The sequence below is a fragment of the Apiospora hydei genome (assembly GCF_038363865.1).
Source record: "Apiospora hydei strain CBS 114990 chromosome Unknown utg000008l_segment0_segment0, whole genome shotgun sequence".
NCBI lineage: Eukaryota > Fungi > Ascomycota > Sordariomycetes > Amphisphaeriales > Apiosporaceae > Apiospora > Apiospora hydei.
The window spans coordinates 1,592,972-1,618,231 of NW_027117367.1; the positions used below are offsets into that span (position 1 = coordinate 1,592,972).

The 25,260-nt window shown below is 53.1% G+C and overlaps 6 protein-coding genes across 6 annotated transcripts; 4 read left to right on the plus strand and 2 right to left on the minus strand.

Annotated features, from left to right (window-relative positions):
• Positions 1-2,016: 2,016 nt before the first annotated feature.
• Positions 2,017-3,823, plus strand: PG997_011085 (ferric reductase like transmembrane component; the record flags this gene model as incomplete). Its single annotated transcript, XM_066815400.1, has 2 exons — positions 2,017-2,820; positions 2,876-3,823. 2 exons carry the CDS (start codon positions 2,017-2,019, stop codon positions 3,821-3,823), a joined length of 1,752 nt encoding a protein of 583 aa, XP_066664690.1.
• Positions 3,824-5,818: 1,995 nt separating this feature from the next.
• PG997_011086 (2-isopropylmalate synthase) lies at positions 5,819-7,790 on the plus strand (the record flags this gene model as incomplete). The annotated part of the gene is made up of 2 exons (XM_066815401.1): positions 5,819-7,545; positions 7,622-7,790. 2 exons carry the CDS (start codon positions 5,819-5,821, stop codon positions 7,788-7,790), a joined length of 1,896 nt encoding a protein of 631 aa, XP_066664691.1.
• A 2,062-nt stretch (positions 7,791-9,852) lies between these two features.
• On the plus strand, positions 9,853-12,901 carry PG997_011087 (ARM repeat-containing protein; the record flags this gene model as incomplete). The annotated part of the gene is made up of 7 exons (XM_066815402.1): positions 9,853-9,904; positions 10,072-10,130; positions 10,202-10,516; positions 10,579-11,155; positions 11,205-12,491; positions 12,547-12,655; positions 12,712-12,901. The coding sequence occupies 7 exons, from the start codon at positions 9,853-9,855 to the stop codon at positions 12,899-12,901; spliced, it is 2,589 nt and encodes an 862-aa protein (XP_066664692.1).
• A 1,482-nt stretch (positions 12,902-14,383) lies between these two features.
• PG997_011088 (uncharacterized protein) lies at positions 14,384-17,304 on the minus strand (the record flags this gene model as incomplete). Its single annotated transcript, XM_066815403.1, has 7 exons — positions 14,384-14,983; positions 15,045-15,563; positions 15,611-15,679; positions 15,732-16,124; positions 16,285-16,413; positions 16,466-16,973; positions 17,174-17,304. The coding sequence occupies 7 exons, from the start codon at positions 17,302-17,304 to the stop codon at positions 14,384-14,386; spliced, it is 2,349 nt and encodes a 782-aa protein (XP_066664693.1).
• A 2,051-nt stretch (positions 17,305-19,355) lies between these two features.
• PG997_011089 (Cytochrome p450 1a2) lies at positions 19,356-20,870 on the plus strand (the record flags this gene model as incomplete). The annotated part of the gene is made up of 3 exons (XM_066815404.1): positions 19,356-19,528; positions 19,585-20,715; positions 20,795-20,870. 3 exons carry the CDS (start codon positions 19,356-19,358, stop codon positions 20,868-20,870), a joined length of 1,380 nt encoding a protein of 459 aa, XP_066664694.1.
• Positions 20,871-22,609: 1,739 nt separating this feature from the next.
• On the minus strand, positions 22,610-24,775 carry PG997_011090 (uncharacterized protein; the record flags this gene model as incomplete). Its single annotated transcript, XM_066815405.1, has 1 exon — positions 22,610-24,775. The coding sequence occupies one exon, from the start codon at positions 24,773-24,775 to the stop codon at positions 22,610-22,612; it is 2,166 nt and encodes a 721-aa protein (XP_066664695.1).
• Positions 24,776-25,260: the final 485 nt, after the last annotated feature.

Here is a 25,260-nt window from a genome sequence, read left to right on the forward strand (position 1 = left end):
TTCAGACCACGTGTAGATTCGCGAGGCTAGCGGTGGGAAGGTGGTTTGTAATAGAGTGAAGGAGAGCCAAGGTGAGGGAGCAAGTTGACAGCAGGCGTGCAGGGTGTGCAGGGCGTGCAGGCCAGGCCAGGCCAAGAATTGAGCAGGGGATCCCTCCCCAGCACTCCCCAGCTCTGCCCAGGCACCAGGCAATTCTACAGAAAAAAAAACCAGACGAAATACGGCGGCCAACCGTCCAGATGTCTGCCGTCCAAGCAGGGCCCGCCGCCGCCGCCGCCGTCCCCCTGCATGGGTAGCGCCAACGCTTCCTGGCTAAAGCTGGCTTCGTCCGACCACTATGATCGCCTTCAGGGCGCTGCGTCTCTCCAGGTGGACCGCAGCTGAGCCGAACAGTGGCCCAGGACCTATCAAATCTGCCGCGGCTGCCTCTCCTGACAGGCAGTGCGCTCTCGTTCGGGGCACTTACTACAAGTGCATACGGGAGCTGCGGGTTGATTGGCCATCAGGCCACCCTTGCCAATCCCCGGCCGACACTGGGCAAATCCGCCCAAATAGCAAAGAATTACCCTGCGACCAAGGCTCATGTACATGGAAATCGGGCAGTCGACAGGGCCTGGACAGCATCGCCGTTGCCCTTTTGGCCACTGATGGGGGCCGCGTCAAGGGGGCGCACCCGTGGGTGTAGGTCCACGCTATGGAGAGGCCATCAAATGTATTATGCCAGGGGCATCTGTGGCCGGCGCCTTTTTCTCATAAACTCTACTGGTCCCGTTGCTGCGGCTCGGGGATCGTCGTAATCGCGATTCTTCTCTCTGTTCTTCTCTCTGTGTTCTCTCTCCTCTCTCCTCCTCTCTCTCTTCGTCTGGCCATTCTTTCAGTGGGACGAAATTGAAAGGCATACAGTTCTTCTTGTGTTATTGTAATTACTCGGTCAGCTGAGCGGTTCTTTGGTGGCAGCGAAAAACACCTGTTTCTCCCCTGCTAGGACCGTAATTCCTGGCGAAGTTTGGGCCCGAGGAAGATCTCAATTTGTCTCGCTCTCCCTAACGTTTGGCTTGTTCTGAGTCGATATTGCTTCTTCGCAGCCACTTCTCTCTTTCTCCCTCCTCCCCAAGGCATTGATTGTGTATGCAACAAGGCCGAGACCTAAGGCGGGCAATTAATTCTTTCTTGAGACCTGCTGCTGCGCTCGCTGCACCTTTTGTTTTGCCAGCCAACCCTCTTTTTACTGGGCCATTTCTCAGTAATTAACGTGCCAACCAAACAACACCCTGCCGGCAGCCACCCCATATATCACATCAACACAAGCATCCATTACATCCGTACTCACGACTACACACACACACGTACATACAGACACACGCAGGCAACAGATTTTTGACCGACCAGGCAACCCGATCAGCACGTCAGGTTCGACTCCCTCTTTTTTTGATTAAGAGAGTCTGGCTTCAGTCCATCCCATCCAGCCACCACCCCACATTGCCCTGTCTGGCAACCATCGATCGACGCCTGGATTGTTGGCATCGGGCCCCGTCCGCAGTGCTACGCCATTCCACAACACGAGAGACGCGCATCTTCCAGGCAGGTTCTACCCTCTTGCACAGTAGCATCTGGGCGAGGCGAAGCAATCCGCAATCTTTGTCTGGCCAAGCAGCACCTGGCCACCCCAGAAAACAAAGCCCAGTCTATGACCACAAAGGGAGTCTTCCCAACTCATTGTCTGTTATCTCCACCGCAGCACACAATGCATTCATGACCATTGGCCACCAAGACAACTGTGCACTTCTTCCCCTAATCTGAAAGAGTTCTGGGCTAGTCCGAATCCATATCTCTTCAGTATAGATTCTCCTTGTCCCCCGAATTCCTCAGCGGCGTTTGTCCCCTTTGAGCTCGAGGACTATCTTACTCTACGACAACTCCCCCGGAAAACACGAAACCATGTCGATAATGCGGCGCCGGATCGCTGTCCCGGACTTACAAACTCCAGGGCCGATATTGATGATGCGCGATGCAGCAATGGCTACGGCCACAGAAAACGCGGGATCCAATCCCACCATCTCACCCTATCACAATGGACTCACTGGCGTGAACCAGCCAGTAAACATGCTCTTCAAGGACATGTTGTGGTGGACCTTGGGCATCCTGGCATTAGTGATGCTGTCGATACGCCTTCTCGCGATAGCTTGGACCTGGCTACGACAGGTCTCGGCCATGTCATCGCCAGGCGAGAAACAAGCCTACTGGAAGGCCTCACAATGGAGCTGGATGCCGAGTCTCAAGAACCATCTCATCTATGCACCCCTCTGGAATAAGCGACATAACCGCGAAATCAGACTGTCGTCCGCCATCAGCATTGGTACGCTGCCGTCGCGATTCCACACCATCCTGCTGGGGATCTATTTCACCAGCAACTTCGTCTACATGTTCGTGTTGAACTGGAACAACACAAACAAGTACTCATTCTGTGCCGAACTGCGTGGCCGTTCGGGCACTCTGGCCGCTGTCAACATGGTCCCTCTGATCATCATGGCCGGCCGCAACAACCCGCTTATCGCAATGCTCTGCGTAAGCTTCGATACGTACAACCTCCTTCACCGATGGATGGGCCGAATGGTGGTCCTTGAAACGGTTATCCATACAATCGCCTGGGCTATTGTTCAGGTTGCCGATGGCGGCTGGGACAGCGTGGGCTTCAAGATCAACCATGACAGCTTTATCGCCTCTGGCACCTGTGGCACCGTAGCCCTGGTCATCCTGGTTATCTTGTCTCTCTCGCCGCTCCGACACGCCTTCTATGAGACGTTCCTTAACGTCCACATCGTCCTGGCACTGATTAGCTTCGTTTGCACGTGGGTGCATTGCGCTACTGCGGGAGATCCCCGGAGGCCTGCCTCAGCTGCCATGGATGGTGGCCATCTTCCTGCTTTGGTTTGCGGATCGTTTCGCCCGCATGCTCCGACTTGTTTATTATAACTGGTCCAAGAGCGGCTTTACTGAGGCCACCGTTTCTGCTTTGCCATGTGAGGCCACCCGCGTGACGTTGTTCTTGCCGCGTCATGTCGAGATCAGACCAGGAACGCATGCGTATCTGCGCTTCCGCGATGTCAAGCCTTGGGAAAACCACCCGTTCTCGGTTGCATATGTCGCGCATTACCCTCGAGTCAGCCCGAACAGTCTTGAAAAGGATGATATCATCACCCGGGAGGACATTGAACGAGGCACCACGGCCGTGTCCTTTATCATCGGCGCCCATACTGGCTTCACCCGTGCGCTATTTGACAAAGCCAGCCTGGCGGATGGACAAGAACTGACCATGAAGGCTGCCATGGAGGGACCATATGCCGGACACCATCAGCTCGATTCGTACGGGCACGCAGTGATGTTCTGTGGCTCCACCGGCATAACACATCAGCTCTCGTATCTGAAGCCCATCATTGACGGCTACAATGAGGGCACGATTGCGACGCGACGCATCACACTGGTCTGGGTCATTCGTGAATTCGAAGCGCTCGAATGGATCCGCCCGTGGATGAACGAGATCCTAAGAATGGACAATAGGAGAGACATTCTCAACATGCAAGTCTTCGTCACGAGGCCGAAAAACCCGAACCAAATCCAGAGTCCGTCCAGTACCGTCAAGGTCTTCTCCGGCCGACCCAACATCATGACCATTGTCAAGAAAGAGGTCGAGCAACAGGTCGGGGCCATGTGCGTCACGGTATGTGGCCCGGGCGCGTTGGCAGACGACGTTCGCGAAGCTGTCCGGGACGTGCAAAGCGGCCGATCGGTGGTCGACTTTGTGGAGGAGTCCTTTACGTGGTAATCCAGCAAAGACATGGAGGGAGGACGACCCCGAGATGATTTTGCATTTTCCGATTTGGGTTCGAGCATTATTTGCATTGGCATAGCAGGAGTTGCCAAAGGTAACGGCGTTCCAAGAAGAGAAGAGCGAGTTGATATTTTTTGGTATTTGGTAATCGTGAAAAAGGGGTATTCTTCAAGCGGCGTACGCAAAGGGCGTTCCTCAAGAGTGGTAATGAAGGCAGCCGATTTAACACAACCTGTTGTATAAAAACAGATTTTTTACGAAGCTCTCTTTCAGACTTCTTTGGTACATACATTTTCTTCATCTGATCCGTGGCTTGGCTCGGCCAGGTTCTTGTCTATAGAGCTTTCATCGAATCATTATATTCGATCTTCTTTTCTCACGATACGTCTAGTTCCTCGACCTTTTGACGTGTGTGGTGCCCGACAAGGATGGAAATTCATTTGCGTTGGTTGGTAGGGGGAGGTGGTAACTGACAAGACGTCTACCACCCCCTTATGGCCTCGTGTAGCTGCCTCGTCTCTTGTTGCTGGTTTTTGGCACAGTGCCGCGCCCTTTGACGACGCGATGTCCGATTACGGGGCACCCGTTGGTAGGTTCTAGGGTATAGTAGTCGTAGAAATGGCCGAATGGCCGAAGGATCTTCTGGCGGCGATCCGTCATCGACGGAGCCTGCATGTCGACTCACCAACTCCAGCTCAAGCATATATCGATGTCCATTCGTTGAGCGTGAACCGTGATCCCATCACCAGTTGAGCCACAGCTAGTCGGATGGATGTGCCATATCACGAAAACTTAGCGTCGCCCTTGGGGCGGCCTTGGAAAGGAAGGTGGATTCGAGGAAGTGGTATAAGGTAGAAGTATAATCCAGACGCCGTATTAGCATGTGGTATTGATATATATTTTCGTAGCCTTGGAAATATTGATTGTTCCTTTGGAAAGATGATGATAGCCATGGTCTCAAGCAGACCGATTGCGGCTCAACGCCCTCCGTATATAACCGCTATTTACCGACAACAACACTAGGTAAAGTGGACCAGCGTTATGATCGGCGGACAATAAGGCGCGCTTAAGACCTGGTGCATACTTTACTCAGCTATGCTATGTGTAGGTACTCAATCACGCGTAGTTCGGTTGCGGTTGCTGATTCCACTGTTTGTCCAAGGAAGGCCGATAGTTCAGCTTCATCCCAAGAGGTGTTTGTTTTTGTACAACAAAATGTCCGAGGTAAATAGGCACATTATACGTGTTACACACGAGAGTGGATGTCCATAGTTAGTCAGCTATAGCGAGAGCACGCTCTGCCAGATTTTGCTAGGCAGCTGCCTAAGCTACTTAAGTAAAGCATGACCTCACCCTGCAGAAGGGCGGCCCAATGAGTTGTGGGTGATATAGGATGAATGTATTGGGATTCTTCCCCGGTCACACTAATTGCGTAGTGAGGATGTAGTCGGTCGTATATCCAGGACGGGGCCGAATGTTTGCTTCAGGATATCAATTATACGACCCCAAGGAATAGTACTTCGTAGGTATCCAATTGCAGTCATCCAGCGCCGGTGATCGGTCTGCCCGCCAGATCCCCACACCGGCTGGATCCCCCTCCTGCCTCCCCGGGAAGGTATGGTCGAGGGCGCTCGCCATGACTCAATTCCTATTCATCTGGCGCGAGTCCCTCGAGGTCGAGAAAAATACTGGGCGTTTGCCGTCTATAAATCACCAAGATATTCTCGAACGGGTCGCCTCGCCCAACTGAATTCACCCAACAGACCGTTAAAAACTTCTATTGCTGGCTCCCGATTGAGCAGGCATTAATCCACACCTGAGTCTCAGCAACTGCCCACTCACTACCCCTCCAAGAAAAAAATTACCCCGCCAAACAACTTTACGTAGAAGTTGCGCACAGCTGCTGCGGGCGGAAAGATTGAGCCTCGACAAGCATCCTTTACTTTTTTTTTCTGGATATCGAGTGACCAATCCCGTTCTTGAGACATCATGGGTATGCTTAAAGATCCCTCCAAGAAGTACAAAAGCTTCAAGCCTTTGGATCTTCCCAACCGCCAATGGCCCTCCAAGGTCATTGAGAAGCCTCCGAGATGGCTGGCCACCGATCTGAGAGATGGCAACCAGAGCTTGGTTGACCCCATGAACGGCGACGAGAAATGGAGATTCTTCAACATGCTCGTCGAGCTTGGCTACAAGGAGATCGAGGTCTCCTTCCCCTCTGCTTCACAGACCGACTTCGACTTTACGCGACGCATCGTCGAAACCCCTGGCGCGGTGCCTGACGATGTCTGGATCCAGGTCCTCTCTCCCTGTCGCGAGGACCTCATTCGCCGAACTGTCGACTCTCTCAAGGGTGCCAAGAAGGCTCTTTTGCACATCTACCTGGCCACCAGCGAATGCTTCCGCCGCATCGTCTTCGGCTTCTCGGAGGATGAGAGTCTTGCGATGGCTGTGAAATGCACAAAGTACGCCCGCTCCATCACCAAGGACGACCCGTCGCAAGCCGGCACCGAGTGGGCTTTCGAGTTCAGCCCCGAAACCTTCTCAGACACCAGCCCTGAATTCGCAATCAAGATCTGCGAAGCCGTCAAGGCCGCCTGGGAACCGACCGAGGCGAATCCCATCATCTTCAACCTCCCCGCAACGGTGGAGATGGCTACACCCAACGTCTACGCCGACCAGATCGAGTACTTCTGCACCAACATCACCGAGCGAGAGAAGGTCTGCGTCTCTTTGCATCCCCACAACGATCGCGGCTGCGCAGTCGCTGCCGCAGAGCTGGCGCAGATGGCTGGCGCAGACCGAGTCGAGGGCTGCCTGTTCGGTAACGGCGAACGCACTGGTAACGTTGACTTGGTCACCCTCGCCCTCAACCTGTACACCCAGGGAATCCACCCGAATGTCGACTTCTCCGACCTGAAGCGCGTCATCGATACGGTCGAGATATGCAACAAGATCCCCGTCCACCCCCGTGCCCCATACGGTGGCTCCCTTGTCGTGTGCGCCTTTAGTGGATCTCACCAAGATGCCATTAAGAAGGGATTCCAAGTACGGAAACAAGAGAACAAGGCCTACGACGACCAGTGGCAAGTGCCTTACCTGCCTCTCGATCCGCAAGATATCGGCCGTACCTATGAAGCCATCATCCGCGTCAACTCCCAGAGTGGTAAGGGTGGTGCTGCTTGGATCATTCTGCGGAAGCTTGAGCTTGACCTGCCTCGCGGATTGCAGATTGCCTTCAGTAAGGTGGTTCAGAAAAGGGCAGATGCGCTCGGCAGAGAACTGTTGTCGGACGAGATCAGTGAGCTCTTCGAGACGACCTACTTCCTCAAGGAACACCCGCGATTCCAGATCGTCGACTACTCTATCTCTGTCGACCGCTCACACTCGCCCGCTCCCCCGGCACCTGGAAAGTCGCAAGACACTAAGAACGCCGCTCGTCTTTTCGAGGGTATTGTCGCGGTCGATGGCAAGGAATATCAGCTCCAAGGCCGTGGCAATGGGCCTATTTCGTCCTTGGCCAACGCGCTCAAGAGCGTCGGGATCGATCTTGATGTCGCCGACTACAAGGAACATTCCATCGGACGCGGCCGAGATGTGAAGGCTGCGACTTACATCGAGTGCACGGCTTCCGGCACGTCCCAGAAGGTGTGGGGTGTTGGTATCCACGAGGATGTGGTCCAGAGCTCGCTCGTTGCCCTCCCTGAGCGCAGCTAGTAGCGTATGTGAAGCCCACCAAGCAGCCTACGGCATGCCAACTGTTCTGACTTTGTATATCTAGTTCGTTTTGAGCCGCCCCGGAAGCCCTATTCTCTCCAAGGCCACGCCACGCCGAACACCCAGTCAAGACGTCGATCTCAACGGACTTGCAGTGCCAGATACACAGAACACAGGCGAGACCTCGAATAACGGTGTCTCGTCAGTGGTGGATACCCTGGAAGCCAAAGCGAATCAAATGTAAACGGCGTAATGCCAAGGGAAAGCGCCCGGTGATGTCCATCATGATTGCTCGGGGTAGCAGCACAAGTGCTGCTGAAACCGAAGTTGAGAATTATAGTCGCGTCGCATTGAAGATTGATTAGTAGCGCATTTACTGGACGGTGGGAAAAAGTCATTCATGCTGGCCGATGAGGCCGAAGCCAAGTACCAAACTAATCTGCATTGTTTTCGCAAGTAGGCACCGTAGTAACATGATTAAGGGCATATCTTCGACACATCAGGGCGTGCAGAGCACATACTAACTTTATTTTTACTAGACTGTTTCCATCCTATGCCCGGTGATTTGAACCTGTTCTGTCCCAATGCTCTCAGACATGAATACACCGAATATGCTGCAGACTGAGATGGGATGCGTATCACAGCCTTGCAAGTCTTGGCAGTTGAGGAGGGGCACATTGGGGAATTGATGGTGTGGGGAAACATTGACAGAATTTCGAGGGTGTGTCCCTCCAGTAGGGATGACATGTGAAGTGAAGCCTTGCGAACAGCCCCTCGCTTGCGCTCCAAGTCGGATTGGGTGCTTTTCATTGGCTCTTGAGACGCCAGTCGGTGAGATTGATCAGGTTAGGAATCCATTGCCTAGAACTAGAATGACTCTTGAGCATTTTTGCCCTTCTGGAACCGATGGGTGATGAGAGGCAAATTTGGCGAGGCAAATGAAATGAGTGGTGGCCGATTCCGCCGCTGATCCGTTAGCTGGCAGCATCCATTGGCATGCAGTGTCTTTGCCGGAAAACACTTGGTGGGCTTAGGGTATTTGTGTACATGTAGTCAATAGTCGGTCGACTTGCTGCCGCTGCCGCCGCCGCTGCTGCTGCTTTGCGTTGCACCAGCCCCTTCTGCGATAAAAGATTGAAAGGTCGGTCACAGGATGGATAATGAAATGAAGCATCAATCCACAACTTTGGCAATGAGACATACATGCATGCATGTGGACAGGTGTTATAGAAAAGGACAGGACAGGACAGGCAGGGTCAGGTCAAAAGTGGCCCCAGCAGTCGAGGCTATCTCTTCTAATCAGAACTTCCAAACGGTCCGGTAGGCTGACAAGCCTTAATAAAGTTGAGTTCTCACCGGCAGTAACAGAAAAGTTCCCGGGCCTCTAGAACACGGCTCTGGCTCTGGCTCTGGCTCTGGCTCTTTTTTTCATGAATCAATAGTATGCAGGCAGTCATTGTTTCTCCCGTGTGCCTGCTTTTGGGTGGTGAGAGTGTACAATAATAGTGAGTGGCCGGTTTTGGAGGCATGTCAGATGGGTGTGTTTGCAAATGTCCAAAGGAGATAAGAAGAAAAGAACCCGAAATAGATTCTTACTCTGAGGTAGGTAGGTGCCTACATACATGTACATACCTCTGCATTGATAATCGGGAAAACTGCTTCTGGCTTCTCTGCCCATCATTCTCTTGTGTCCCTGGTTTCTCTTTCTTTCGTTCGGCCAGCCCAAGTCGACAGATTTCCTCATTATTTGCTAGGTACGGGCTACGGGCCACCAGCCAAAAGCTCCCAAAGCCCCCAACGCCTCCCCTACCAACCTACCCAGAGTCCCGGACAGACCCTACAGAGAGGCTACAGACCCTACGCAGGGCCTAAGGTAGGCTCGGGTCCACTTAAAACATAGGGAAGGACCCCTCAAGCACTACCCACTTTGGTGGCCAGCAGCCAACGACGATTGCATATTATTCTCCCCTCCCATATTCCATCTCTCATTCTACCAATTTCTCTCCATCCCCCCAAACAAAATAACAAAAATCAACAAACCCAGGAAAGCTCAGTGTGCCGACTCGAGCATATCGCCGCCGCATCAAAGAGAACGAGAGCGCGGGCAGAAAAAGGCAGCCACATTCCTTCGTCATTACTTTCTAGAAGGGAAAACACACTGCTGGTTTTATTTTGACCAAGACCTTATTTCTCTCCCTTCCCATCCCCACTTTGCCCATACTGCTGGCCATTATTTACCCCCCTCGACACCACCATCGCGCTGGATCGACACCGCATAACACAGGAGAGGCTGTTAAGCAGACAAGATGGCTGACAACGGTGGTATCAACACTGTCCTCAGCAACTCGCTGTCGCCTGGTATGTCGACCCTCCATCCAATTTCCCCCTCTCCCCTCCCCTGCCCTCCCATGAACAATCGATCTATCTGCCGCATTCATGTGATCTCGCCCATACGTCACGGGCCTTTCCGAGCCTTCGTCCGTTTTCGCTCTTGGTACCACCGCCCGCTGACCTCAACTTTCCAGATGCGGCTACGCGAAACGCAGCCGAGCAGCAGCTCACCCAAGCTGCCGAAAACAACTTTGTAAGTTCACGATGCCTCCCGACTGGATCCGCCCAGGGCTTGGCGCTGACTGCAAATTCTCAACCCCGTAGTCCCTCTACCTAGCCACCCTCGTCCAGGTATTAGCAGACGACAACGCCGAGGCACAGATCCGAGTCGCCGCCGGTCTCGCCCTCAAGAACGCCTTCTCCGCACGCGAATTCGCACGACAGCAAGAACTGCAGGCGAAATGGCTGCAGCAGACGGAGCAAGAGACCAAGACACAGGTCAAGACTCTGGCCTTCCAGACCCTCTCGTCCAGCAACGCACAGGCCGGCCAGGCTGCCGCCCAGGTCATCGCGGCTATTGCCTCGATCGAATTGCCGCGGGACCAATGGCCCGATCTTATGTCTACTCTGGTGCAGAACGTTAGCACCGGCGCCCCCACCAGAAGCAGGCCTCGTTGACCTGTCTTGGTTACATTTGCGAGAGCCAGGATACCGAGCTGCGGACGGCTCTCATCAGCCATTCTAATGCGATCCTGACCGCAGTCGTTCAAGGTGCCCGGAAGGAGGAGACCAACCAGGAGGTCCGTCTCTCTGCTATCTTGGCTCTCGGCGACTCTCTTGACTTTGTCGGCAACAACTTCAAGCACGAGGGTGAGCGAAACTACATTATGCAGGTTGTCTGTGAGGCCACACAAGCCGATGACTCGCGCATTCAGCAGGGTGCTTTCGGATGTCTTAACCGCATCATGGCCCTTTACTACGAGAACATGCGCTTCTACATGGAGAAGGCGCTCTTCGGTCTTACTATTTTGGGTATGAAGAACGAGGACGAGGACGTCGCCAAGCTTGCTGTCGAATTCTGGAGCACAGTTTGCGAGGAAGAAATCAACATCGAAGAGGACAACGGCCAGGTTGAGAGCTCAGATCAGATGCGACCCTTCTATAACTTCGCTCGGGTCGCGACCAACGAGGTTGTCCCCACGCTTCTTGTGCTGTTGACCAAGCAGGACGAGGACGCCGCCGATGACGAGTACAACCTGTCCCGCGCCGCCTACCAGTGTCTGCAACTGTACGCTCAGGCTGTCGGGCCTAACATTATCCCCCCCAGTCATCCAGTTTGTCGAGCAGCATTTGCGCTCGGAGGACTGGCACTTTAGAGAAGCTGCCGTTGCTGCCTTCGGTGCTATCATGGAGGGCCCCGAGGAAAAGGTGCTGGAGCCCATTGTCAAGCAGGCTCTGCCTGTCCTGATCACCATGATGGAGGACAGCTCTACGCATGTCAAGGACTCGACCGCTTACGCACTAGGACGCATCACCGAGGCATGCTCGGATGCCATTGACCCTGCCACACACCTGACCCCCCTGATTGGTTCCCTCTTTGCTGGTGTTCATGATGCCAAGATGGCAAGCTCTTGCTGCTGGGCTCTCATGAACTTGGCCGAGCGCTTCTCAGGCGAGCTGGATGCGACTAGCAACCCCCTGACTCAGCACTTCAACGAGAGCGTTTCCACTCTGCTCAACGTAACGGCCAAGCCCGAAGCCGAGACTACGGTCCGCACCACCGCTTACGAGGTTCTCAGCGCATTCGTTCAGCATGCTGCCACCGAGAGCTTCCCGGCCATTGCTTCATTGTCCGACGTGATCCTGAAGCGCCTCGAGGAGACCGTTCCCATGCAAAGCCAAGTCGTCAGCATCGAAGACAAGATCGCTCTGGAAGAGATGCAAACCAGCCTTAACGCTGTCTTGCAAGCCATCATCCAGCGACTAGAGAAGGAGATTGCTCCCCAGGGCGACCGCATCATGCAAGTCTCGCTTCAGATTCTCACCACGGCCGGTGCCAAGTCGGCTGTTCCCGAGGCCGTCTTCGCTACCATCAGCAACCTTGCCAACGCCATGGAGGAGGACTTTGCCAAGTACATGGATGCCTTCACACCGTTCTTGTACAATGCTCTCGCCAACCAGGAAGAGCCCAGTCTATGCTCAATGGCTATTGGCCTTGTCAGTGACATTACGCGATCCATGAGCGAGCGCAGCCAGCCCTACTGTGACAACTTCATGAACTACCTTCTTAACAACCTTAGGGTTAGTGATACTCCTTTGATTTCAGCATCTCACGCTTCGAATTACCATTCGTCTAACGCAAACACGCAGAGCAACTCGTTGGGCAACCAGTTCAAGCCCGCCATCCTCCAGTGCTTCGGCGACATTGCTAGCGCCATCACCGGACACTTCGAGTCCTACCTGTCTGTCGTTGCTCAGGTACTGCAACAAGCCTCCACTGTTACCGCCAGCCCGGATGGCAGCTATGAGATGTACGACTACGTCATCTCCCTGAGAGAAGGAATTATGGACGCCTGGAGTGGTATCATTAGCGCCATGAGGGATAGCAACAAGAGTAAGCAGTCGGTTGCAGTTAACTTGGACAGAACTATGCTAACAATGACCAACAGCTGAGGCTCTGCAGCCCTACGTCCAATCTATCTTCCAGATGCTCAACATCATTTCGCAAGATATGAACCGGAGTGAATCCCTGATGCGATCATCCATGGGTGTTATTGGGTAAGGACCAACCCGCAAACAGTATTAGAACGGACGATGCTAACACTGGTGAATAGCGACCTTGCTGATGCCTACCCCAACGGAGAGCTCGTCGATGCATTCCGACAAGATTGGGTCACAGCTATGATCAGGGAAACCAAGACTAACCGTGAATTCCAGTCGCGCACAATCGAGACGGCTCGCTGGGCTCGCGAGCAGGTTAAGCGTCAACTCGGCGGTCAACAGTCGGTCATGCAGCAGACTTGAGCAGGAACCGGTGTGGCACGGGCTTGACCCTCTCTCCCTGCGTCTGCTCATCGGGTGATGGACGCCCCAAAAGGAGATGTTGAGCACCAAGCCTGGCCCATAACCCTCTCTACCCCATGTCATCTACATGAGACCGAGCCAGGTGCCTTGCGCGGTTCAGTGCAGCGAGCGAAAGGAACAGTCAACCCACAGTAGCAGCTACACTTTCCCCTACACGTCGATGCAAGACCCGTGTGTATATAGACCCCTTCCCACACTACCCTATTGATCCTATACCCCTCCAACCCCCATTCCCACGACACAGCACACACACAAACACAAAGAACCAACCGCGATACACCTTACCCCCACTACCCCCGTTGTATTTTGCCGCGGAGTTTTCGGTTTTGGCTGAAAAACCCACTATGGACATGTGTCGCAGCTAGAGAAGATTATTATGTCATGTACGCCCCTCTACCTCGGTATTGGCGGCCACGAAGTCATGTAAGAAAGAGACGATGGAGAGACGTGCTAAGGAAGGCAGAGGCCAGCCTCGCCAGGTTTGTTCAAGTGAACAACCAACGAGGGACGAGGGAGATGCCCCTAGCTTTGAGCCTCAACGGTTCAAGGCTTGCACCCTATTATGCACGACGAACGGCTAGCGAGAGAACCAAGTGCCATGCGCTCTTTGGGATGGCGGATGGATGGCCAAGCTGTCTCATCACATCATCTTATGTTTCCGTTGGAGACATCATCACTTACCCTTGTGCATCGTTCCCGCAGGATATGACGCATATATGGTGAGCGAAAAGCGCCATGGCCTAGCCTTCTCCCCGTAGTTCAGTGCAGAAAACAAAGATAAATAAAGTTGTTTAATCCCCATAATTGCATTGCAGAAGTGTGCTACCACGAGCGGTGATGCCATTGATGATTTGCCTTACTTCTGATGTAAACTTTGCACACGTTGCTCCAGGCCGTCAGTCATGCGCTACAGCCCGCCCATTAATTTGAGACCTGCGTACTCGAACAGTGATGTCGATATGACAGTGGAAGAACACGATCTTCGGGCAAAATCATCCACAGGATAGCCAAGTCTAATTTCTGCTGGATTTCCGACGCACTGGTATCTAGCAGCTGGAAAAGCGAGCCACTCCACAGACGTAAGAACATGGATAGCACAACGTCGCTATGTTGAGGCTGGTCACCAAGAGGGACAAAACGGATGTGAGTTTGCCATCATATATCGCTACTATTAATATCCACCTAAGTTTTGAAAATGTTACCAGTTGTAAACGACCAGGTCGGAGAATAAAAGAGGACTACCTATGTGTGTGCCGGGGTATATCCATCATCAACCGCTGATATCGAGATTCAGCGTATTCGATGCGTTTCTTAAGAAAATGGCAAACCGACACCGACCGCCCTATCGAAGACGTTTTGGGAGACGGACACAAAGGAAACGAACGAAAGTAAAGAAGATGCGTAGGCACATATGCACGCCCTTTATGCTGGTGGTTGTGTTGACATGTCTGTCAAGTGGTGCTGATTGCACAACGGGACTGTCGCATCCGGTGCGTTCCAGTGTACACCCATGAGCTGTTGGAGCTGGAGGTTGAACCCGTCATTAGTGGTAGACATGAAGTTGTTGAAGTCGGGTATGAAAGCCTGGTTCTGGTCGTACGTGTTGGCGACTTGTGGCGGAATTTGTGCGGTCGATGTGCCGGCGTTGTGTTGGCCGTGGTGGAGGGCATACATTCCTTCGTATTGTTGTTGCTGCTGCTGATGCTCGTGCTTGACATAGTCAGGCATCTGGGACGAATAACTGTTGTATTGGGGGTGATGATACTGCGTCGGCGATTGCTGCTGCTGCGTGGGACTTGTGTAGTCTAGAAGTGGCGGCGGCGGGAGGGAAGGGGGTTCGCCGGAAATGGATTGACTCGACTGCAGAGGTGGCAGAATTGCAGGCTCGGTATGAACGACAGGGACAATATGTTGCTTTGGTTCAACCCTGCCATGGACAAAAGAAGGCGAGAGGAGACCTGTCATCTTGTCTGCCGGCGTAGAAACAGGGGGATGCAGAAAGGCATGTGGCAAGGGGTTCTTCTGTCATGGGATCGGAATCAGTTTTCCATCCGAGAATATCGAGGCCCTGGGGCAACCTTACGCCATCCGCCATGAAGACGCCTTCGTATACTCCACCCGTATCTGGGCCGCCCATCCAGCTCTTCAGGCCAGTGAGCCAACTGGAAGCAAGAGGCCAGATTGCTTGCGCTTCCTCCAGAATGCCAATGATACGGTCATACATCATTTTAGGTGGTTCGTCCTTCTTTGATTCGGAGTTTTGATAAACTATGAGTCGCTTAGTGAACTGGTATGAGAAGGAGGTGCTTCTAATACTCACGCCCGGGGTACTTGACGAGGTACGATACGAGCAAGCCGCAACTGTAAACACAGAACGCCTGCTTCGAGTTAGCTCAAGGTTGGAGTGACGGTGGGAACTTGCTTCACTTACAGCCATTTGGGATCCAACCATTTCTTCCAGTGGCCTGTCTGAATCATCAAATTGGGCGCAAATCTGTCGGTAAAGACGATAGACATTATCGAAGAGTTCATTGGTTATTGTATGAAGGATATGCACTCCCAGGCCAGAGCGATGACCTTTCAACGAGCGGATCATGCTGTACTGAAGTCAATGGGTTGGACGTGGGAAAGGTCCCTGGCGGTACATACTCCCCCAAGATATGCCTTCCGAAGAACAATGTTGCTCAACCTCAAAGTTGCACAAGCACTGAGATATGCCTATACCTCATGTCAGTACGCCATGCTATCGAGGAAGCTTAGGGCAGCTCACAAGATCCTCGTTTTTCTTGCGGTAGCCAGCCAGAAACAAGTCGTCGTAAACTTGGTTCTTCGGCAGATTCCCTTCGAATTCAGCCAACTGGGTTGCTATCTTTGCGTAATCGCTGCCAGTGTCGTTCGGATAAGAGCTTTTCTTATTCGCCACGGCGCGGCGCGCTACCGTGCCCCAGATGTGGTGCGTCTGGATGAGTGTAGCAAAGAGCGAGCGTGATTTGAGTGTTGTCAGGGTTGGATTCAGATCAGCAGGTGGCGTCCCAACAAGAGCCGCTCGAGGCTTTACTTGAAATTCACCACAGCGAAACTCATCTTCATCGCAGGGAAGCAATGTCGTTATGTCGCCTGCCGCAAGCAGTACCGGCTTATAGGGGCCAGAGTGAAGGTTGTCCTGGCCTAACCATCTAAGCATATGAGAAACACTGGTTGGTACGGGACTCACTTACTATGCAGCATCCACTTCACCAGTTTTGGGTCAGCCGGCCGACACCAAGGCAAAGGGTGGAAAGAATCTGGCCAAAGACCACGAAGTTTACTATAAGAGCACTTACAAGAGTACGCCGGGCGGATTCGGCCCTGATTCGTGACTCACGGGTTGAATCTTCCGTTATTAGCTTGAATGTTTCTTCGCGGTGAAGCCGCATCTCTGTGGCCATCGATATGGCTATGCCCATATTTATCTGCCGGAGTTAATGTGGTGCTCGCCCAGTATAGACACCAACAAAGACCTACATTGCTACGACTTGTGTCTCCCATACCGTGTTGGGCGATGGACAGGAGAAAAAACGCTTGGCATCTTTCCAGAGTGATAGGTTGTTGGTAAAGCTCCCGCAGTGCCAGCTTCTCGGCACAGTCCAGGTAGGATTGCACAACCTTCTGTGCAGCCTCGTAGTTCCTATTGAACCGTGCAGAGATGCTGAGAATGCTCACAAGGAGGAAAGCGCCAATCTTGCCAGGTTCTCTCTCCACCTGCAGGAGAAAGTCTTCTGTGGCGATGAAACCCAGTTGAAAGAAGTGCTGGGTGAAGGCCCGGACGCCCTCTTTCACCGTCTCTACGTCTGCAAGGAGCGCCAACTCATCACCATCCCAGTCCAGCGTGTTGCTACTAGTGGTAAGACTCGGGGAAACTGCATTTTCCTTGTTCACTCTCGGTGGTTTGCCATTGGGTTTCCTGTCTGCCCTTTGACGCGGATGGCGGAACTGGCGGTCCTCCGTGGACTCGCCACGGCCCGGGTAGAAGCTAATTATATCTCAGCAAGACCAAACGGAAAACCGGTCCGATGGTGAGAAGCATAGCTACCAATCGTCAGGCTTCCCAGATTCTATACATCCCTGGCATGGCCCGTTATGTTTGTCATGGATACATTTACTCCTCATACGCCGACACCTGGGGTGAATGGTAAGCAAGTGCTGTTCAGATTCGTTGAAGTAGAGATGCACGATACCTTCGACAAGCTATGGGTGCCCTTCTTTTGATAGGCGCACTTGAAGTGGAAGCCTGTGTGGAAGCAGGCGTGGGGGACGCTGAAGCAATGGAAGGTTTGATATCCGGTGTTTGATCCATGGCGCATAAGTAGGGGGCAGTAGTGGCGGTGGTGTTCTTGCCTGCCTATTCGTTCACTTGCCCTGACAAACAAGCATCTGGCGTTGCCGGATGAAATGAGAGCTGCCCTGCCGGAAAACTAGATGGATCCGGCAGTGTGACCAAGGGGACGAGCGGGCCAGTATTTACTGTTCCCAAGACGACGGTACCACGCCAGCTCACTTGCTTGCCCACCTGCGGCTTCCAAGTCTCGACGTAAGGCGTTGGGTCAGCAGGCTCAGGTCACCGGTAGGCTATCGTCAGATCTCCCCCACGTTCGCATCCGATGGTGCAGAGACGAGGTCGGCCAAGGGAAGGATCCGGGAATTGGTGGAGTTATGGCAACACCTACGTAGTCGCGCGAATGGAACAGAGTGACGCGACTCATGAGATAGGAAGTCGTTTCGCAGTTTGGCGTTGGCGCCCGGGGCGCATAGTTCAATCAAAAAAAATCCCAACAGTCCTTGATTGACATGCAAGGGGGTGGTTGGTGTGTTGTGTGCCGGCCCGGCCAGATGGTTGCGGCCCTACGTGTCTGATATGACTGCTTGATTGCAAGCAAGGCTGATAGGCTGTTGTGCTTGCCAGCTGACTGTCCTTACCCCCATGTGCGATAGACTGGTATTTTGCCAATAAACATGACACGACTGGGCTTCGACAGCAGCCGCATGCCGGGGAAACGATTAACTGAGAGATGCGATGCTGAGGGGGCAGTCAGCAGCAACCCCAGTTTTCTGTCCAATGGTTTCTCCCGTCTGCTTTGGAAGGGAAGCACAGAAGAAATCGCCGTCGATCAGGTGGTGGGTTGGTGGCTTACAAGCCCTCGGCAACCTCATCAATCTTGCGTTGCCGCACCGGCAGCGGCTTTCTTCATGTCCACTGCCTCATCTTGCCATGGGCATTTCATCGCGGATCAGCCCGTGGTTGCAGTCGATCACTGGCTGAAGTACAGCAGACTGCAACTACAGCCATGCATGCAGGTAGTGGTATATAATATGACGCATTGCACCACAACATCCCACGTACACCAAGGCGGGCAGACAAGGTCTGCTGTCTGCCGCTGGTACTGGGATCTCGAGTCGCTGGAAGTAGGCTTCCTCTACCGACTACACGCAAAACCGAGGCCAAGCCAGACAAACGTACCTTGAAGTTCCAGTCCGTGGTACCTTGTCTGCAATATATTGCCAATCGCCTATACATGTTAGCATTATTGGTGAAGATTTCCACTTCACCGGCCCCATCTTATCTTTGGTTGTCCGCCATCCACGTCGTCGCCATCATCCCTTCTTCGGCCCTTTCCAGCCAAGACTATTGGGATGATAGGGGTCGGCACCTCTCCCCCGAACCCGTATGCCGTGATAGGGTCCGAGTATTACCACCTTGATCTAGGCAAAGTTCCACAGCAATTCATCCCTCCAATTGTGTTTGCGAGACAGTTGGCAATTGTCCATTCGGCTTATTTTTGCTCAAGAGCCCTCATCATGGAAGGGAATCGGCGCAGGATACCCCATGTGGGGGCCCTTGCAGGAAATACCATGACGGGCATCCCACCCTGGCGGGTAACCCGCCAGGGTCATGAACTGCTGGCGCTGTATCAGACGCCCGATTTTCCTCGACTCCACGTTCCCAGGTCTCGAAAGGCTGCTTGCCTTGCTTCCCTGTATTTGTGAGAACACTCAATGTTTGCAGGACAACCCCTTGTTACTCATAGAGACCTATATATGCCCTTCTCGGAGCGCTTTTCTTGTTCTGTGGACAAATCCATGCGTTTTCCAGAACTGAGCTTTGGTATCACTTGCTTTCTTGCATTACTGGAAAATGGATTCCCAAGTCCACGGTCTCATAGGCGCGGTGTTCTTCGCGGCGTTGGCAGTTTTTATCTTGTGTAAAAGCCGGTTCGGAAAAAGAAACCCGTACTCATTACCACCTGGGCCACCGGGGAGATTGTTTATAGGAAACCTAGGTCAGGTCAGCGCTGACCACCCAGAAAGAAATTACATACGATGGGGCATCGATTATAGTGAGTAGAGATTCGTCGTCATGGCTCGTTCGAAGTCATCGTTGACCAGCCCACGAACAGGTTCAGACGTGATTTATGTCAACATGCTTGGTCAACATATAGTTGTGCTGAACAGCGCAGTTGCTGCAACTGAGTTGCTGGACCAGCGGGGTGCCAACTATTGTGACAGGCCAGACTTCACCTTATTCGAGATGTAAGTCGCTGTTGCGTGTGTCCAGATCTCTTGGAGCCAGGTCTAACACAGATCAGCATGGGCTGGGGTCGTACCTTAACGTTCCTGAAATGGGGCGAACAGTTCAAGCTACATCGTAAAATGTTCCAGAGCACCTTTTCCCGCTCTAATATCGGAATATTTCGCCCGATGCAGCTGCAGGAAAGCAGAAAGGCTGTGCGGTCTCTGATCAAGGGCCCAGGTAGCTGGAGAGAGTCTACGCTTCTGATGACGACGAGCATCATCTTCCGGATAGCATTTGGCCAGGAGGTCCCAAGCGAAAGCTCTCCATATTGCGAGATGACCAAAGCAGCAAGCCAAGCAACTGCCGCTGGTGGTATTGCGGGGACAAGCCTTGTCGACATATTCCCGCCCATTCAGTTCGTGCCCGGCTGGATCAATCCTTCAGCGGTTTTACGCCATGCCCGGGTGAGCCGCAATGCCATACAGGCAGTCCATGACCAGCCCTGGGAGACCAATATGAGGGCCATAGAGGCAGGTACTGCGCCGTCTTCTTTTATGAAGATACACTGGGACCGTTTCGTTGAGAGCGCCAAGGCAGGCCGGCCGCAGGAAGCGAGCTTGGCAGACATAAAGGGGGCCACAGGGGCGACTATTATTGCCGGAGGGAACACGACGTGGGCAACGATTCTCTCCTGCATGTTGTTTCTGACCAGGCACCCGGAAGCCCAGCGAGTAATCCAAGCAAGACTTGACATGATACTCTACCCAGAGGGACAAGCACGCTTACCGGGGTTTGGTGATCGCTGCGAACTGAAATGTCTTGACGACTTCATCATGGAGACGATGAGATGCCTGCCACTGAACCCTCTGAACATACCACACAAGAGTCTGCGCGACGATGTGTACAGGGGCATGTTCATTCCAGCGGGAACCATGGTACTTACCAATACCACGGCCCTGGCGACGGATGCTGGGACGTACAAGAACCCTCACGTCTTCGACCCAGCCCGATATGAGCGCGGCGAACCTTACCCGCTTGGGAATTTCGGGTTCGGTCGGCGGAAGTGTCCTGGGAACTGGCTGGCTCTTGCAAGCGTTTACATGTTCCTGGCGACTTTCCTGGCGGTGTTCGAGCTCGAACAGGCCCTGGACGACGAGGGGAAACCCAAGATACCGGAACCCGGGGTCTCTGTTGGGCTAGGAGGGTGAGTCCCATGTCTTTGGCGACAAACAGCCTGGCTCGATGAAAGTGATTGGCTGACATGCATTTTGCGTCAACTGCAGGCACCCTTTGCCATTCGAATGTGTACTCAAGGTCAGGTCGCAAGAAATGGCCAGGTTGTTGATGGAAGACGCCTGAGCAGGCAGGGGAAGGAATGGATTGATGTTTGCTGCCAGGTTGATTGGGATCCATTGTGGCACTGGGGTTTTGACAAGTGCGGATCCAAGGAAGTCACACCCACACAAAGTTTACTCATCGCACCTTCTTCCCTTCACCACCGCAGCACTGGTGGCCACTTCCAAACGTCGTCTTCACCTTTACGGAGTAACAGGGAAGCAGATTATCTCTTTCCGCTATACCCACTAGATAGTCTATATCAATTGCAGTATAGGATATGGATGACGAACAGTATATGAGAATGGCCTTCGAGACCCGCTTCGATATGGCTGGCCCATTTATATCGATACGTTATACGTTGTCGTCGGTGGTAACGCGAATTCATATGGTCGAGCGTTCGTTGAATTGCTCAATACAACACTCAAGGTTACATGTAGTGGCTATTCGGTCAATATTCCAAGTTTTAACTCTGCGAACCCTTCGCGATGGGTACCAAAAAGAGCACGTGCGGGAGGAAGCCGCCGATCCACCACGGGCAAAGATGGATGCCTTGCCCACTTTATCTGCCTCTTGACTTCCCGACTTTTACGCCTTTTCCGGGCTGCCGTCTTTCGGCGACTATCTGGCGCGTGCCGGTCGCTGTGGCTCGTGTCTGAAATATCGCGAGGCTTTGCGGAAGCCAAAGTCCCGGCCCATGTCTGCTTACCGTTGGCTCATGAAAGCCAATTTTACTGCGGCTGGTCTGCCTGAGGCGAAAGTGATCTTCTCCACAGGAGGCTGTGTCTGTGTACATATCGAGACAGAGGCCTCTGGCTGGCTTTGGGAGACGTCGAAGAACAGACTGCGCAGGGCCTACCCCGTACCGTGCAATGGTGGAAGTATTCATCTCCGCGCAATGCTCGAGTGGAAGGACGGCAGGTAGCTGGAGGGTCATTAGCCTGTGCCGGTGGTGGTGGAAGTGGGCCTCATCTTGAATTAGGAATTAGGCGGTGGACGACAAAGGAGCTCACGAACGACAGGCGGGATAGGGGCTAATAAAATTGCGGACGCTTGGTTTTCTACCATTCCAGAGACACCATGCCACGTTGTTTGTATTGTACAGCGATAACATATACGGTTGGCATTGTAACTGTCGCATTTATCTATATAATCAGGGAATGAGAGTAGAAACCTGTTCTTGGATCATGAAGATCGTCATTAACATAAGTATGTATGTTGTTATGTAAGGCCCCAACCAAGGCCTTACTAAGGAGGAATCGAAAACGTAAACTTTTCAAACCGCAGCAGGCTGGATGAACAGCGGACATGAGTGCCAACCTCGTCATGTCTGTCCTTCCTTCCTTTCGTGGACCGACTATCCTCAAATGCATCAACCCAAAATAATGTACCAATACAGTGGCTGCTGCAGTCAGTGTCTGTGTGTGTGTCTGTGGCCCTTGAAAATAATGCTTGCTCCTCCAAAACGCCATCGCACTGACAATCAGCCGTGTCCCAACGACCGCTGTAGTTCCCAAACCTTTCGGATTAGTCCATTACAAAAAGATAAAAAGAAAAGATAAAATGCCCCCAAAACGCCGCTGCCATGAAGTTCCATGCACCTTCCCAACCTCTCCATGAAGAGGTCCATCAAACTTTTAAGGGACTAATATTACACAATGGCCTAAGTGAGTGGTAGTATCGTGTAGACAACCGACATGCCAGCTTGTTCTTCGCGTAGGAGCTGACAAGAAAAGATGATGTCGAAGAGGCTCTCCCTTGCATCACTCCTCGAATGCTCCGGGAATGGACAAAGAGAGCCGCTTCACCCCATCGTCTAACTTGATGGGGGTTTCCAGTGTTTGTGACGAGATTCGGATATCCACCGGCGAGCTCGTCACATCGTCTGTCGAAAGAAATTCCGCAGGTATGTGGGTGGGAGTAACCGGGGGTTCGGGTTTCGCGACAGGTCCGACAGAGCCAGAGGCTTCAGTCGATTTCGTTATGATGGGTTGTGGTGTCAGCGTAACCTCGGATGCGTCTCTCGCTAGAGCCTGGGCTTTGCCGCCGTCGTCGTTTTCACTTTCCGCTGCCTGGTGGACAGCTTCGGGCTGGTCCTCTTGGCTTATGCTCATGCGTGGACTCTTCCCAGCTGAACTTTCCGTGTGTCCGTGGAAGGAGTGAGACACAGGCACAACTCCACCTCCGATGCGGCTCCAAAACATCTGCTCTCGCAGTCTTACGCTCTCCTCCCAAGCGGCCCGTTCCGAATCAGCGTCATCGGCGCGCCAGAACCCATCTTTGACAATGCGCAAAAAGCCTAAGAAATCGCACGTAGACCGTACGCGACCAAGGCAGTACTTGCAAAGCGGGTAACGCTGAGCAGATTCGGCCTCGCTTGTTCGGAATCGGTGGTTTCGCAGATGAGGCTCGTCCCGACGCGTGTCGCCACATAGCGAACATGGATAGAATTGCGGCTTACTTATAGACGCAAACGGACTGTTCGATGGGACGGGTTCCACGACGAGCGTACCTTCACACATGGCACTGAGGACAGCACGTCTGGCAAGCCATGATAGTCCAGGCGCCGTATCGAGTCGGAGTGTGGGTTCGATATCCTCGGCGAGAACCCTCTTGTAGAATTTGCTATCTTTCAAGGGCGGTAACGGCCCAGAAGAACCGGTGCTGATGGCTGATGAAGGGGTATTGGGAGTCTGAGGCGACGTCGAATGGATGGAGGTGCCGGCTGCAGACAATGAAGTTGTCGATACATTCGAGATGGATGCCGCAGAGTTACTGTTACTACTTGTTGCGTTTAGTAATCCCAGGCTAAGTCCGCTATACGAGCCCGAGGAAGCACGGCTAGGCGGTGCTCTTTTCGAAACATTGACAAGGGCCATGAAATCTTCGAAAGAGGACAGGTCCATCCGTACCACAGGTTGGAGCAGGTGAGTAAGATTCGTAGGATACGTCGGCGAGAGAGGCTCCGTGATACCGCTTTGAGAGATGCCCTCGGAGGTATTTCCGTCCTCATCTGTGGGCGCGAACTTGCTAAATCCCGGGGAAGATGGCGTGGTCCCACTATGATCATCGCGTTCGGCTGTCATTTGCTCCAGGACAAGCTTGAGCTGGACAAGCTGCTCCTGCGACGACTTCAGCAGACTTTCGCTATCGGCTAATTGGGCCTTTAGTTGGTCGTTTTTGCGTTGGAGTGCGTCCTGTTCTTTCTGGGCATCCTCCTTCGCCGATATGACCATTTTGTTGGCTTCCTCGAACAAAGCTTGGGTCAAGTTCTCCAATTCCTGCTCGATCTTCTTCTTCTCTTTCTCCATTTCGCCACGCACCCGTTTCTCTTCCACGATCTTGGATAGCAACTCTTTCTTATCCGCTTCAACGTTTTTCCGCTTGACCCAGACGTCCCCGGCCAACATCTCTGTTTGCCGTGCTACCTGCTCTTCAAGCTCGCGTATCCGGTCTTTTGAGTCTTCCAGTTCCTGGCGAGTGGAGCTTAGTGTGTCGTCGAGATTGGTCTGGTGGTTGAGCGCATTGACAAGCTTGGTGCTAAGGGTCGCGACTTCGTCGTCCAGATCAGGGTGATGGGCGGTTGGATCGGGAGTCGATCCATCTGCCCGACTCGTGGCTCTGCTCCTCGGGCCAAGATGTGTGCTAAATTCCTGGTCTTCCATCAAAGACTGTTTTGACGGCATCCTCTTGGGCGGCGGCGTATGGACCTCGAGTGTCGGCTGCTGTAGGTCTCCTGACGCTGTCATGCTGGACAGCTGCGATGAAGACGGGGATCTGACGTGTGCCGGCGATTGCGAGCGAGGCGATACGCCTGAGAATGTGGAGAGAGATCTGAAATGGCCAAAACCACGCGGTGGCGTATTAGGACCAGAGCTGGCCTGATGCCCTGTCCATGACGCCATGTGGATGAAGCTGAATTTCCCCATGTTAGTGATATTAGGAACGTTAGGAACATAGCCAATTGTGAGACATCGACAGAGTTCTTAAACTGCCCATGGTCATATGGGCCAAAAGGTAGAAAGAAGACAGGAGGAGCAGGATGGGAGAGGGGAAACTGCAGGTATGTGTCATGGAGTCACGGCAGGCGCGAGTAATCGGAGAAGTAACACAAAATTGCACGTACCCGTCCATCTGGACTGGCTTACGGACCACGAGGTCCCCTGATGTTGTGAGATTTAATTCGTTGCGGCCCAATCAAGTGTGCGAATGGCAGACCAATAAGGTTGGGTTGGCGATCCTGTATAAGGCCTCGTTTTTGGTTGGCCGTATAACTGTTTCGCGAGTTGTCGAGAAGTGGAAGCCGAGGAAGGTGTTCCTCCGTTATCAGCAATTGTTGCTCGCCGAAGCGTCGGGGGTTGGGCGAAATAGGCAGGCAAGTGCGAGCTCATGTATGCATTTCTCCGATCTGCAT